Genomic DNA, 16,412 nt, shown 5'->3' with positions numbered 1-16,412 from the left:
TGGTCTTCAAGTGGTTATGCAAAACAGTTTAACATGGTAACACTTGTTTCTTCCCCATGTGTGGAAATAACTGGTCCAGAAAACACTAGACCTAAAGAATGACGCTGACCCATTAAGCATAACACAATTAAAGGGGTTGTAAACCTTTGTGTTTTTTCACTTTAATGCATCCTATGCTTTCATTTTTCACCTTAATGCTAGTATGCATCGCAAACTAGCACATTATGACAGACTTACCTGAAAAACAAACCCTCCTGGGTGCGCTGTTACCGCTGAAGATGCGTCCATCTTCACCTGGACTTCCTCCCGGATTTGTGGGCTTTGGCGGTATGAATGGATGAGCCGCGGTGACATCACTCCTGCAAATGCGCTCAGAAGTCACTGTTTACAGCACAGGGCCCTGAAGAAACGGCACAGGTATGCGGCTCCTTCAGGACACTTGTGTCAGTCATGTCACCGGCTGTTTCTAAACTAAACATCTCCTAAAAGGCACATGTTTAGAAAATATTTACTTGTCCTATAGGTAAGCTTTATAGACTTACCTATAGGTAAAAATCAACTATGGGAGTTTACTCCTACTTTAAAAGCTGTTTACTATTATACAGTATACACTAAGGGTCGGTTCACACTAGGGGCGGCACGACTTGCAGGTCACCTCACCGAGGCGACCTGCACACGACATGCACGGCGACTTGCAAAACGACTTCTGTATAGAAGTCTATGCAAGTCACCTCAAGTCGCCCCAAAAGAAGTACAGGAACCTTTTTCTAAGTCGGAGCGACTTGCGTCGCTCCTATTAGAAAGGTTCCATTGTACAGAACGGGAGGCGACTTGTCAGGCGACTAGGTTGCCTGACAAGTCGTCCCTGTGTGAACCGGGGCTAAATGTAATCATTTTATTAAACCAAATGTATAAAAGGTAACACTTTAATATAATCAATTATTTCAACAGAGCTGCCCCCAAAGCAATGTGTGTTTAAACAAATCAAGGTAAACTAAAATGCCAAATTGCAACTTCGAAGCACCAAAGACTAGGAGTACAGATACATACAGACTATAAGGTATAAATACGACTTCTCTGGATTGTCAGATTACTGTGCACATCCTTCTGAAAATCAAATGCACATTACAGTTGTATTTTCAGATTTGTTATATTGGAGATCATACACTATTGTTATTAATGTCTTGACAGGCGCATCCAATTCAATAGAAGTTGTAGTTTTTCCCAACACAAAATTATATGTTTCCATCAATGGTGGATCATCACATCCTCAGATATAACAAATCTCATGTTGTGTTTCAGGTCCGGTCATCCTTCAGGCTCCTCTCTATGTCTATGAAGGTGACAACATATCTCTCCGATGTTCCAGTCCTTCTGGCTCAGTGGCAACACAGACAATATTCTACAGGAACAATCAGACAATCTCGAAATCCACCACCAATGATACTTTACAATTAAAATATACAGACCTGAAAGATACCTACAGTTGCTCGAGACAAGTCCTGACTCCTATCACTCATACTTACAGTGCTGAAACCACAATTTCCTATACAGGTAAATCCTGCTGAGTGAATTTAGATTTGTAATTTGCAAAATGCTAATCAGTACATGAAAATGATCTGATTACAAATCAAATGTAAAGCCGGCCATAGATAGAGCGATTGTCTTTCCTGCAACCACGATTTGCAGAAAATTGCTTGATTCCCTATTGTGCTCTCCCTGCGGATGGTGACACATGGGAAGCATCCAGCTGAGAGAACACATAGTGATGCTATCGATAATTGCATGAAAAATCCAACATGCTGATTGTACCCAAGTTGATTGATCGATCAACTAGGGCACAATCAGCCTGCCAATACATGGTTCAAATCTCGGCCAGCCCCTGCTGAACCAGCCAAGATTCAAACGGTCTATGGCGGGCTTAAAGGTGAAGTTCACCCTTTTTAATTTTTTTTCTGAAACCCAGCTCTCCTATGTACCAATATACCATTAATGTAGCTCTGTTGCACAAAAATACATTAAAGAAGAAGTCCGCATTGAAGAGGGGTCCTGTGTGTCTTTTGCTCCAAATCAGGTGTGAATTCAGGCAGAAATTCTGACCTGATTTTCACCTGAATCGGTGTACAAGGACGCATCGAACCCCCTGCTGTAAACCACGGCCGCAGCAAGTGTGAACCCAGCCTTAGAGGGGATGTTCTGAGAAGGGAGGAGATGAAAGTAGAACTATAGAATTGTACTTGTGAAGATGGAGGAGGTTAGGGAATTGGGCTCTGATTATCTCCAATATATAACTTTAGCAAAAATAACCTTACCTTACCACTGAATGACTTAGCTTGTTTCGGCAACTTATGTTGTAGAAATTTCTTGTATTATCAGGTTAACATTAATCAATAATTCATAAATTGGTATTGTTTGTTTATATTTCTGTATAACTCTTGCAGAAAATGCTGGGACTATTCCAGTGACCTTCACACCAGACTGGAACAAGTTACTTACCGGAGACAATATAACAATGACCTGCAATGGAGGAAATGACTGGACTTATCAGTGGTTTCAGAATGATATGTTTGTGGCAGAAGGACAGATCTACACAATCACATCTGCCCAGGTTGGGCACAGCGGGATCTATCAGTGCCGGACAAGTCACGGTCTTAGTTTACCATTCAGGCTGGAAGTCAGCAATGGTGAGCCGATCAGTTCATTTCCTTAGAGCGCTTTATTTCATTAAAAGAAATGTATTAGGGCCAGTTCACACCACATGCATTCCAGTGTGTTTTTTCTCTGCATCAAAAACGCATGGAAAGTAGGTTCTATGGTTTTCAATGGCATAGTTCACACCAGTGCTTGCAGTTCCAGTTCCAGAAAAAAAAATAGAACATGCTGCATTTTTTCTGCACTGGACTGTACTGGAACGCTGTAAAACGCATCAAAAACACACTGGCACGCACCGGAACGCACCTAAATGCACCAAAAATGCACTGCAACACACTTGTCCTTATTTAAGGTTAAGAAAAAAGAGGAGGGGGAAGCACTGGCCTGCCTCAAAAATACACCAAAAAACGCACTGGAACGCATCAAAAACGTGCATGCAGAAAAGCACCTGGAACGCATCCGGACTGCGTTTCTATGGTGTGAACTGGCCCTTGCACATTCATTCTATACTGTAGCAAAAAAATAGTAAAAACAATCATTATTATACAAAGCATTTTATTTAATGTTCTATAAGTTACATTGTAAGTAGAGAACATTATAAGCATTTACAGAAAGGTAAAAAGCTTACAATATACCAGTCTGTGGGGCAGGGTCGGTGTGATAGGCTTGTCGTTACGTCCTCCATGTTTCTATCCTCGGTGGGCACCAAGCAATGGTCACACCTACCACAGGGGTGGGTTCTTCTGGGCTATACTAGGCACCATAAAAAGGTCGCTTGCCTTGTTTATTGGGTACCTTTACTTCTGTGCCATTTTCACCAATGCCCTGAGACAAGACTGAGCCTGATGTGGGGGAATATTTGACCGTAAGGCAGGCCTCTACTTTTAGAGATGAACATGCACTGTGTACACTTGCACCATAACTGTTCTCCATTTAAATCTTGGGTCCCCCTGTAAATGTACACCTTAGGAGGGACACGCTGAGCCTTGTCCATATGTACCTGTCCAGCATAGAAAAGCTATTTCACTCCCTGTAACAGTATGGGGTCCCGCTATGCAGTTAGAGCAGAATCCATGCGTGCAATTTATATAACTCTTCCGTACTTGTGTACAGGTTGAGGGCTCAAATAGCAAATAAAGTACCCCCAAAAATAGTGAGACTTTAGGGGCAACTAAGGAGTCATCATGTTAGGATAAATTAATTCCAATACTTTATTACAACATATAAAAACCATAGACAAAAGTTACAACAATTGCGAAAAAATGTGATCAACAATGACTGAGTACTCTATACAAAGACAGAATTTTGGTGTAGATGAATATCCTCTTCAACCCGACATGTTTCAGGAATGATTAATTCCTTTGATCAGGATCACAGAGTTTCTTCTATAATTGGTTGTAATTAAGTATTGGAATTAATTTATCCAAACATGATGACTCCTTAGTTGCCCTTAAAATCTCACTATTTGGGGGTACTTTCTTTTCTATTCATACCCTTTGGGATATTGTTCCCAGGCAGGAACAAGGTTTCAGACGCTTTACTTAAAGCGGAGTTCCACCCAAAAATGGAACTTCCGCTTTTCGTAATCCTCCCCCCCTAAAAATGGAACTTCCGCTTTTCGTAATCCTCCCCCCCTCCGGTGTCACATTTGGCACCTTTCTGGCGGGAGGCGTGTACCCACGGGTACCCGCGGATATCTATGCCATATCCGGTGCCTCCACCGCCCCCCCTCTGTCTTCTGGGAGACACACAGGTCCCAGAAGACAGCAGGGACCTGTGGGATCGCGAGTAGGGAACCAGGCTGTGAAGCCGCAAGGCTTCACTTCCTGATTCCCTTACCAAAGATGGCAGCACCTCCACCCGAGAGCCAAGGGACAGATCGGCTTCGGGTGCTGACATCGCGGGCACCCTGCACAGGTAAGTGTCCATATTTTAAAAGTCAGCAGCTGCAGTATTTGCAGCTTCTGACTTTTGAAAAAAAAAAAATCGGCAGGACCTCCACTTTAAATAAGTGCAAAATTAACGTCTCAAAGTCCAGCATACAAGAACAGGATTTTACCTACATCCCTACTCTTAACTCATGATATGTGCTGCCCTGGCATACCTGCAAGCTTATAGTACATATATAGACAGAGGTCTATAAGTAGCATTTCCCAGTGGCTGGTATCTTTGGGGATGAGCCCATCACTCTTTCTACCCCCCCCCCATTCTCTCGGGTCTGGACCACTGTCCTTCCTTTTTATCACAGGATCGGTGGGATCTGCTAATCCCTTCACTGGCTTCCCCTACCCCACCGTGTAAAATTCAAAATGCTAACCATAACATACAAGGCCATTCACAACATCGCCCCCAGCTACATCACCAACCTCATCTGCAGATATCGCCCAAATCGCCCCCTCCGCTGCTCCCAGGACCTCCTGCTCTCTAGCTCCCTTATTACCTCCTCCCATGCTCACCTTCAGGACTTCTCCAGAGCCTCTCCCATCCTCTGGAACTCCCTGCCCCAGTATGTCCGATCAGCCCCTACCCTGTCCACCTTTAGGAGATCCCTGAAAACTCATTTATTCAGGGAAGCCTATCCCACACCCACATAACTGTGCCTGAGCCACCCCCATCAAATCATTCCCCGCAGCTATTACCTTTTGTACCACCACCCCCTCCCTTTAGAATGTAAGCTCTACGAGCAGGGCCCTCCTGTACCTTTTGTAATAAACTGTAATTGTATTGTCCCCCTTATACATTGTAAAGCGCTGCGTAAACTGTTAGCGCTATATAAATCTTGTATAGTAATAATAATAATACCCACCAAAAAACAGAGATCCGGGAAAGGAATTATCCTTACCCTAGGTCAGCATCAAACTCGCATATTTTCAATCTGCTTACAAGTGAATAAACAGCTATTCGAAAAAAACAAAATAGAAATTTTAAAAGAATACTATATTTATACTGAAAGATCTCTAAGCATTCCATAAAGGGACTGGTATGAATTATGGTGGGAATCCCCACATCATTTTTTTTTGTGTGGGTGTTCTCATTAACATTTATAGCAGACCCTCATCTAGGATAAGGGTCTGGAATAGATGAAGGGAATGCCCGGCTGCTTTGTTTACAAACAGAACAAAGAGGATGGGGACTGTCATTTGCCGGTAATTTAACCACTTCACCTCCGGAACATTTACCCCCTTCATGACCAGGCCATTTTGTGCTAAACGGCACTGTGTTATTTTAACTGTCAACTGTGCGGTCATGTAAGGCTATACATAAATGAAATGAATTTATGTAATTTTTCCCCCCACAAATAGAGCTTTCTTTTGGTTTTATTCGATCATCACTGGGTTTTTAATGTTTTTCACTATAAACAAAACAAAACAATAATTTTAAAAATAAAAAAACAATATTTTTTTGTGGGGAATCCCACTGACATATGATGACTTATGGTTGTTAACCATTTACGGACCGCAGAAACCATTTACGGACTGCCCGCCGTCATTGTACGGCGATACTTTGAAGTGGAATATCGTTGATATGGCAGCAGCTAGCTGCCATAACCCCAGTATCCTCTTCTTCAGCGGGCGGTCCGCTTTCAGATAAAAGTGGTCTCTGCGGCGGATTGGCCATGAGCTCACTTTTATCAGTGGTGGGAGAGAGCCACCCCTTCCGCCGCTCTCCGGTGCCCTCCGCCGCTTACCGGAGCCGCTAGCAACTGCGGAGGCGATCGCGTCCTCTCCCATCTGTGGTATGGAGTGAGGGGAAGATGGCACCCGCTTGGCTCCATACAATTGCTGGGCGGAAGCATCATTTCCACCCATAGCTCTTAAAGGGACATTTTTTTTTTTTTTGCATTTTAGTGTAAATATGAGATGTGAGGTCTTTTTGACCCCAGATGTCATATTTAAGAGATCCTGTCATGTTTTTTTCCTATTACAAGTGATGTTTACATTCCTTGTAATAGGATTTAAAGTGACACAATTATTTTTTTCAAACAACAGTGTAAAAATAAAAAATAAAAAGTAAAATAAATAAGAAAAAAAAAAACGCGCCCCGTCCCGCCGAGCTCGCGCGCAGAAGCGAACGCATATGTGAGTAACGCCCGCATATAAAAACGGTGTTGAAACCACACATGTGAGCATTAGAGCGAGAGCAATAATTCTAGCCCTAGACCTCCTCTTTAATTCAAAACTGGTAACCTGCAGAATTTTTTAAACATCGCATATGGAGATTTTTAAGGTTAAATGTTTGTCGCCATTCCACGAGCGGGTGCAATTTTGAAGCGTGACATGTTGGGTATCAATTTACTCGGCGTAACATCATCTTTCACAATATAAAAAAAAAATTAACTTTACTGTTGCCTTATTTTTAATTAAAAAAAGTGTATTTTTTTTTTAAAAGTGCGCTTGTAAGACCGCTGCGCAAATACAATGTGACAGAAAGTATTGCAACGACCGCCATTTTATTCTCTAGGGTGTTAGAAAAAAATATATATAATGTTTGGGGGTTCTAAGTAATTTTCTAGCAAAAAAATGATTTTTAACTTAACGTAAACAACAAGTCTGAAAAATAGGCCCGTTCTTAACTACTTCAGCCCCGGAAGGTTTTACCCCGTTCCTGACCAGAGCACTTTTTACAATTTGGCACTGCGTCGCTTTAACTGGTAATTGCGTGGTCATGCAATGCTGTACCTTTACATTTGCATCCACTTTTTCCCCCAAATAGAGCTTTCTTTTGGTGGTATTTGATCGCCTCTGCGGTTTTTATTCTTTGCACTATAAACAAAAAAAAGAGCGACAATTTTGAAAAAAAAAATATATTTTTGACTTTTTGCTATGATAAATATCCCCAAACATGTTTTTAAAAAACACATTTCTTCGTCAGCTTAGGCCAATATATATTCTTCTACATATTATTGGTAAAAAAAAAAAAAAATCGCAATAGGCGTATATTAATTGGTTTGCGCAAAAGTTATAGCGTCTACAAACTATGGGAAAGATTTATGCAATTTTTATGGCATTTCTATTATTTTTATTTTTTACTAGTAATGGCAGTGATCTGCATTTATACAGTGATCAGTGCTATCAAAATGCACTGATTACTGTGTAAATGTCACTGGTAGGGAAGGGGTTAAGACTCGGGGAGCGATCAAGGGGTTAAATGTGTGTTCCCTCACTGTGTTCTAAGTGTAGGGGGAGGGGACTGAGTAGGAGAGGAGACATATTGCTATTCCTACTTACTAGGAACAAACGACATGTCTCCTCCCCTCTGACAGCACAGGGATTTGTGTGTTTACACACATAAATCCCCCTGCTGGCACTCGTGCACTGCCGGCCACACGCATCGGGTCTCCTGCTGTGCAGCGCCCTCTGGCAGCTCTTAAAGAAAACCCCGCACGGGTATGGTGTTTCGCACAGAGGAGCCATTCTGCCCCCGTAAATAAACGTGAGCTGGTCGGGAACCGGTTAAAGTGGTTAAAGACGTGGTCAGCTGGCTTCCCCGCCCACTGCTTAACAACTAGCTATTTCCTCACACAGAATACGAATTGGATTTTTGACCGATCCAAATTCTAATCGTTCTGAAACAAACGAATAAACAATTCGAATTTTAAAGGATTTCAATTAAATTTGTTACTATTCAATACCTTTTTATTTGGAGATTTGGATTCATCCGAATAACCAAACATTTGTCTGAATTTGTATTTGGACTGAAACAAATTGCACATGTCTAGTACCTAGTACGTAATCCAGTGCAGAAGAGCTGCTTTGCTGCCATATACAGTATCTCACAAACCCCTCACATTTTTGTAAATATTTATATCCCCTCAAAATAACTCAATACACAGCCATTAATGTCTAAACCGCTGGCAACAAAAGTGAGTACACCCCTAAGTGAAAATGTCCAAATTGGGCCCAAAGTGTCAATATTTTGTGTGGCCACCATTATTTTCCAGCACTGCCTTAACCCTCTTGGGCATGGAGTTCACCAGAGCTTCACAGGTTGTCACTGGAGTCCTCTTCCACTCCTCCATGACGACATCACGGAGCTGGTGGATGTTAGAGACCTTGCGCTCCTCCACCTTCTGTTTGAGGATGCCCCACAGATGCTTAATAGGGTTTAGGTCTGGAGACATGCTTTACCCTTTACCCTCAGCTTCTTTAGCAAGGCAGTGGTCATCTTGGAGGTGTGTTTGGGCTTGTTATCATGTTGGAATACTGCCCTGCGGCCCAGTCTCCAAAGGGAGGAGATCATTCTCTGCTTCAGTATGTCACAGTACATGTTGGCATTCATGGTTCCCTCAATGAACTGTAGCTCCCCAGTGCCGGCAGCACTCATGCAGCCCCAGACCATGACACTCCCACCACCATGCTTGACTGTAGGCAAGACACACTTGTCTTTGTACTCCTCACCTCGTTGCTGCCCCAAAAATAGTGAGACTTTAGGGGCAACTAAGGAGTCATCATGTTAGGATAAATTAATTCCAATACTTTATTACAACATATAAAAACCATAGACAAAAGTTACAACAATTGCGAAAAAATGTGATCAACAATGACTGAGTACTCTATACAAAGACAGAATTTTGGTGTAGATGAATATCCTCTTCAACCCGACATGTTTCAGGAATGATTAATTCCTTTGATCAGGATCACAGAGTTTCTTCTATAATTGGTTGTAATTAAGTATTGGAATTAATTTATCCAAACATGATGACTCCTTAGTTGCCCTTAAAATCTCACTATTTGGGGGTACTTTCTTTTCTATTCATACCCTTTGGGATATTGTTCCCAGGCAGGAACAAGGTTTCAGACGCTTTACTTAAAGCGGAGTTCCACCCAAAAATGGAACTTCCGCTTTTCGTAATCCTCCCCCCCTAAAAATGGAACTTCCGCTTTTCGTAATCCTCCCCCCCTCCGGTGTCACATTTGGCACCTTTCTGGCGGGAGGCGTGTACCCACGGGTACCCGCGGATATCTATGCCATATCCGGTGCCTCCACCGCCCCCCCTCTGTCTTCTGGGAGACACACAGGTCCCAGAAGACAGCAGGGACCTGTGGGATCGCGAGTAGGGAACCAGGCTGTGAAGCCGCAAGGCTTCACTTCCTGATTCCCTTACCAAAGATGGCAGCACCTCCACCCGAGAGCCAAGGGACAGATCGGCTTCGGGTGCTGACATCGCGGGCACCCTGCACAGGTAAGTGTCCATATTTTAAAAGTCAGCAGCTGCAGTATTTGCAGCTTCTGACTTTTGAAAAAAAAAAAATCGGCAGGACCTCCACTTTAAATAAGTGCAAAATTAACGTCTCAAAGTCCAGCATACAAGAACAGGATTTTACCTACATCCCTACTCTTAACTCATGATATGTGCTGCCCTGGCATACCTGCAAGCTTATAGTACATATATAGACAGAGGTCTATAAGTAGCATTTCCCAGTGGCTGGTATCTTTGGGGATGAGCCCATCACTCTTTCTACCCCCCCCCCATTCTCTCGGGTCTGGACCACTGTCCTTCCTTTTTATCACAGGATCGGTGGGATCTGCTAATCCCTTCACTGGCTTCCCCTACCCCACCGTGTAAAATTCAAAATGCTAACCATAACATACAAGGCCATTCACAACATCGCCCCCAGCTACATCACCAACCTCATCTGCAGATATCGCCCAAATCGCCCCCTCCGCTGCTCCCAGGACCTCCTGCTCTCTAGCTCCCTTATTACCTCCTCCCATGCTCACCTTCAGGACTTCTCCAGAGCCTCTCCCATCCTCTGGAACTCCCTGCCCCAGTATGTCCGATCAGCCCCTACCCTGTCCACCTTTAGGAGATCCCTGAAAACTCATTTATTCAGGGAAGCCTATCCCACACCCACATAACTGTGCCTGAGCCACCCCCATCAAATCATTCCCCGCAGCTATTACCTTTTGTACCACCACCCCCTCCCTTTAGAATGTAAGCTCTACGAGCAGGGCCCTCCTGTACCTTTTGTAATAAACTGTAATTGTGTTGTCCCCCTTATACATTGTAAAGCGCTGCGTAAACTGTTAGCGCTATATAAATCTTGTATAGTAATAATAATAATACCCACCAAAAAACAGAGATCCGGGAAAGGAATTATCCTTACCCTAGGTCAGCATCAAACTCGCATATTTTCAATCTGCTTACAAGTGAATAAACAGCTATTCGAAAAAAACAAAATAGAAATTTTAAAAGAATACTATATTTATACTGAAAGATCTCTAAGCATTCCATAAAGGGACTGGTATGAATTATGGTGGGAATCCCCACATCATTTTTTTTTGTGTGGGTGTTCTCATTAACATTTATAGCAGACCCTCATCTAGGATAAGGGTCTGGAATAGATGAAGGGAATGCCCGGCTGCTTTGTTTACAAACAGAACAAAGAGGATGGGGACTGTCATTTGCCGGTAATTTAACCACTTCACCTCCGGAACATTTACCCCCTTCATGACCAGGCCATTTTGTGCTAAACGGCACTGTGTTATTTTAACTGTCAACTGTGCGGTCATGTAAGGCTATACATAAATGAAATGAATTTATGTAATTTTTCCCCCCACAAATAGAGCTTTCTTTTGGTTTTATTCGATCATCACTGGGTTTTTAATGTTTTTCACTATAAACAAAACAAAACAATAATTTTAAAAATAAAAAAACAATATTTTTTTGTGGGGAATCCCACTGACATATGATGACTTATGGTTGTTAACCATTTACGGACCGCAGAAACCATTTACGGACTGCCCGCCGTCATTGTACGGCGATACTTTGAAGTGGAATATCGTTGATATGGCAGCAGCTAGCTGCCATAACCCCAGTATCCTCTTCTTCAGCGGGCGGTCCGCTTTCAGATAAAAGTGGTCTCTGCGGCGGATTGGCCATGAGCTCACTTTTATCAGTGGTGGGAGAGAGCCACCCCTTCCGCCGCTCTCCGGTGCCCTCCGCCGCTTACCGGAGCCGCTAGCAACTGCGGAGGCGATCGCGTCCTCTCCCATCTGTGGTATGGAGTGAGGGGAAGATGGCACCCGCTTGGCTCCATACAATTGCTGGGCGGAAGCATCATTTCCACCCATAGCTCTTAAAGGGACATTTTTTTTTTTTTTGCATTTTAGTGTAAATATGAGATGTGAGGTCTTTTTGACCCCAGATGTCATATTTAAGAGATCCTGTCATGTTTTTTTCCTATTACAAGTGATGTTTACATTCCTTGTAATAGGATTTAAAGTGACACAATTATTTTTTTCAAACAACAGTGTAAAAATAAAAAATAAAAAGTAAAATAAATAAGAAAAAAAAAAACGCGCCCCGTCCCGCCGAGCTCGCGCGCAGAAGCGAACGCATATGTGAGTAACGCCCGCATATAAAAACGGTGTTGAAACCACACATGTGAGCATTAGAGCGAGAGCAATAATTCTAGCCCTAGACCTCCTCTTTAATTCAAAACTGGTAACCTGCAGAATTTTTTAAACATCGCATATGGAGATTTTTAAGGTTAAATGTTTGTCGCCATTCCACGAGCGGGTGCAATTTTGAAGCGTGACATGTTGGGTATCAATTTACTCGGCGTAACATCATCTTTCACAATATAAAAAAAAAATTAACTTTACTGTTGCCTTATTTTTAATTAAAAAAAGTGTATTTTTTTTTTAAAAGTGCGCTTGTAAGACCGCTGCGCAAATACAATGTGACAGAAAGTATTGCAACGACCGCCATTTTATTCTCTAGGGTGTTAGAAAAAAATATATATAATGTTTGGGGGTTCTAAGTAATTTTCTAGCAAAAAAATGATTTTTAACTTAACGTAAACAACAAGTCTGAAAAATAGGCCCGTTCTTAACTACTTCAGCCCCGGAAGGTTTTACCCCGTTCCTGACCAGAGCACTTTTTACAATTTGGCACTGCGTCGCTTTAACTGGTAATTGCGTGGTCATGCAATGCTGTACCTTTACATTTGCATCCACTTTTTCCCCCAAATAGAGCTTTCTTTTGGTGGTATTTGATCGCCTCTGCGGTTTTTATTCTTTGCACTATAAACAAAAAAAAGAGCGACAATTTTGAAAAAAAAAATATATTTTTGACTTTTTGCTATGATAAATATCCCCAAACATGTTTTTAAAAAACACATTTCTTCGTCAGCTTAGGCCAATATATATTCTTCTACATATTATTGGTAAAAAAAAAAAAAAATCGCAATAGGCGTATATTAATTGGTTTGCGCAAAAGTTATAGCGTCTACAAACTATGGGAAAGATTTATGCAATTTTTATGGCATTTCTATTATTTTTATTTTTTACTAGTAATGGCAGTGATCTGCATTTATACAGTGATCAGTGCTATCAAAATGCACTGATTACTGTGTAAATGTCACTGGTAGGGAAGGGGTTAAGACTCGGGGAGCGATCAAGGGGTTAAATGTGTGTTCCCTCACTGTGTTCTAAGTGTAGGGGGAGGGGACTGAGTAGGAGAGGAGACATATTGCTATTCCTACTTACTAGGAACAAACGACATGTCTCCTCCCCTCTGACAGCACAGGGATTTGTGTGTTTACACACATAAATCCCCCTGCTGGCACTCGTGCACTGCCGGCCACACGCATCGGGTCTCCTGCTGTGCAGCGCCCTCTGGCAGCTCTTAAAGAAAACCCCGCACGGGTATGGTGTTTCGCACAGAGGAGCCATTCTGCCCCCGTAAATAAACGTGAGCTGGTCGGGAACCGGTTAAAGTGGTTAAAGACGTGGTCAGCTGGCTTCCCCGCCCACTGCTTAACAACTAGCTATTTCCTCACACAGAATACGAATTGGATTTTTGACCGATCCAAATTCTAATCGTTCTGAAACAAACGAATAAACAATTCGAATTTTAAAGGATTTCAATTAAATTTGTTACTATTCAATACCTTTTTATTTGGAGATTTGGATTCATCCGAATAACCAAACATTTGTCTGAATTTGTATTTGGACTGAAACAAATTGCACATGTCTAGTACCTAGTACGTAATCCAGTGCAGAAGAGCTGCTTTGCTGCCATATACAGTATCTCACAAACCCCTCACATTTTTGTAAATATTTATATCCCCTCAAAATAACTCAATACACAGCCATTAATGTCTAAACCGCTGGCAACAAAAGTGAGTACACCCCTAAGTGAAAATGTCCAAATTGGGCCCAAAGTGTCAATATTTTGTGTGGCCACCATTATTTTCCAGCACTGCCTTAACCCTCTTGGGCATGGAGTTCACCAGAGCTTCACAGGTTGTCACTGGAGTCCTCTTCCACTCCTCCATGACGACATCACGGAGCTGGTGGATGTTAGAGACCTTGCGCTCCTCCACCTTCTGTTTGAGGATGCCCCACAGATGCTTAATAGGGTTTAGGTCTGGAGACATGCTTTACCCTTTACCCTCAGCTTCTTTAGCAAGGCAGTGGTCATCTTGGAGGTGTGTTTGGGCTTGTTATCATGTTGGAATACTGCCCTGCGGCCCAGTCTCCAAAGGGAGGAGATCATTCTCTGCTTCAGTATGTCACAGTACATGTTGGCATTCATGGTTCCCTCAATGAACTGTAGCTCCCCAGTGCCGGCAGCACTCATGCAGCCCCAGACCATGACACTCCCACCACCATGCTTGACTGTAGGCAAGACACACTTGTCTTTGTACTCCTCACCTCGTTGCTGCCCCAAAAATAGTGAGACTTTAGGGGCAACTAAGGAGTCATCATGTTAGGATAAATTAATTCCAATACTTTATTACAACATATAAAAACCATAGACAAAAGTTACAACAATTGCGAAAAAATGTGATCAACAATGACTGAGTACTCTATACAAAGACAGAATTTTGGTGTAGATGAATATCCTCTTCAACCCGACATGTTTCAGGAATGATTAATTCCTTTGATCAGGATCACAGAGTTTCTTCTATAATTGGTTGTAATTAAGTATTGGAATTAATTTATCCAAACATGATGACTCCTTAGTTGCCCTTAAAATCTCACTATTTGGGGGTACTTTCTTTTCTATTCATACCCTTTGGGATATTGTTCCCAGGCAGGAACAAGGTTTCAGACGCTTTACTTAAAGCGGAGTTCCACCCAAAAATGGAACTTCCGCTTTTCGTAATCCTCCCCCCCTAAAAATGGAACTTCCGCTTTTCGTAATCCTCCCCCCCTCCGGTGTCACATTTGGCACCTTTCTGGCGGGAGGCGTGTACCCACGGGTACCCGCGGATATCTATGCCATATCCGGTGCCTCCACCGCCCCCCCTCTGTCTTCTGGGAGACACACAGGTCCCAGAAGACAGCAGGGACCTGTGGGATCGCGAGTAGGGAACCAGGCTGTGAAGCCGCAAGGCTTCACTTCCTGATTCCCTTACCAAAGATGGCAGCACCTCCACCCGAGAGCCAAGGGACAGATCGGCTTCGGGTGCTGACATCGCGGGCACCCTGCACAGGTAAGTGTCCATATTTTAAAAGTCAGCAGCTGCAGTATTTGCAGCTTCTGACTTTTGAAAAAAAAAAAATCGGCAGGACCTCCACTTTAAATAAGTGCAAAATTAACGTCTCAAAGTCCAGCATACAAGAACAGGATTTTACCTACATCCCTACTCTTAACTCATGATATGTGCTGCCCTGGCATACCTGCAAGCTTATAGTACATATATAGACAGAGGTCTATAAGTAGCATTTCCCAGTGGCTGGTATCTTTGGGGATGAGCCCATCACTCTTTCTACCCCCCCCCCATTCTCTCGGGTCTGGACCACTGTCCTTCCTTTTTATCACAGGATCGGTGGGATCTGCTAATCCCTTCACTGGCTTCCCCTACCCCACCGTGTAAAATTCAAAATGCTAACCATAACATACAAGGCCATTCACAACATCGCCCCCAGCTACATCACCAACCTCATCTGCAGATATCGCCCAAATCGCCCCCTCCGCTGCTCCCAGGACCTCCTGCTCTCTAGCTCCCTTATTACCTCCTCCCATGCTCACCTTCAGGACTTCTCCAGAGCCTCTCCCATCCTCTGGAACTCCCTGCCCCAGTATGTCCGATCAGCCCCTACCCTGTCCACCTTTAGGAGATCCCTGAAAACTCATTTATTCAGGGAAGCCTATCCCACACCCACATAACTGTGCCTGAGCCACCCCCATCAAATCATTCCCCGCAGCTATTACCTTTTGTACCACCACCCCCTCCCTTTAGAATGTAAGCTCTACGAGCAGGGCCCTCCTGTACCTTTTGTAATAAACTGTAATTGTGTTGTCCCCCTTATACATTGTAAAGCGCTGCGTAAACTGTTAGCGCTATATAAATCTTGTATAGTAATAATAATAATACCCACCAAAAAACAGAGATCCGGGAAAGGAATTATCCTTACCCTAGGTCAGCATCAAACTCGCATATTTTCAATCTGCTTACAAGTGAATAAACAGCTATTCGAAAAAAACAAAATAGAAATTTTAAAAGAATACTATATTTATACTGAAAGATCTCTAAGCATTCCATAAAGGGACTGGTATGAATTATGGTGGGAATCCCCACATCATTTTTTTTTGTGTGGGTGTTCTCATTAACATTTATAGCAGACCCTCATCTAGGATAAGGGTCTGGAATAGATGAAGGGAATGCCCGGCTGCTTTGTTTACAAACAGAACAAAGAGGATGGGGACTGTCATTTGCCGGTAATTTAACCACTTCACCTCCGGAACATTTACCCCCTTCATGACCAGGCCATTTTGTGCTAAACGGCACTGTGTTATTTTA

The 16,412-nt window shown here is 42.9% G+C and overlaps 1 protein-coding gene across 1 annotated transcript in view; it reads left to right on the top strand.

Annotated features, from left to right (window-relative positions):
- The window catches only part of LOC141116859 (high affinity immunoglobulin gamma Fc receptor I-like), a 94,973-nt gene that overhangs the window by 26,317 nt on the left and 52,244 nt on the right, over window positions 1-16,412 (top strand). The window contains 2 exon segments of the mRNA XM_073609331.1: window positions 1,303-1,554; window positions 2,442-2,684. Coding sequence (XP_073465432.1) covers window positions 1,303-1,554; window positions 2,442-2,684 — 495 coding nt within the window.

Source organism: Aquarana catesbeiana, linkage group LG13 (assembly GCF_042186555.1).
Source record: "Aquarana catesbeiana isolate 2022-GZ linkage group LG13, ASM4218655v1, whole genome shotgun sequence".
Taxonomy (NCBI): Eukaryota; Metazoa; Chordata; class Amphibia; order Anura; family Ranidae; genus Aquarana; species Aquarana catesbeiana.
Note: the sequence above shows the minus strand (reverse complement) of the source record. Positions and strands in the feature narration are given on the sequence as shown.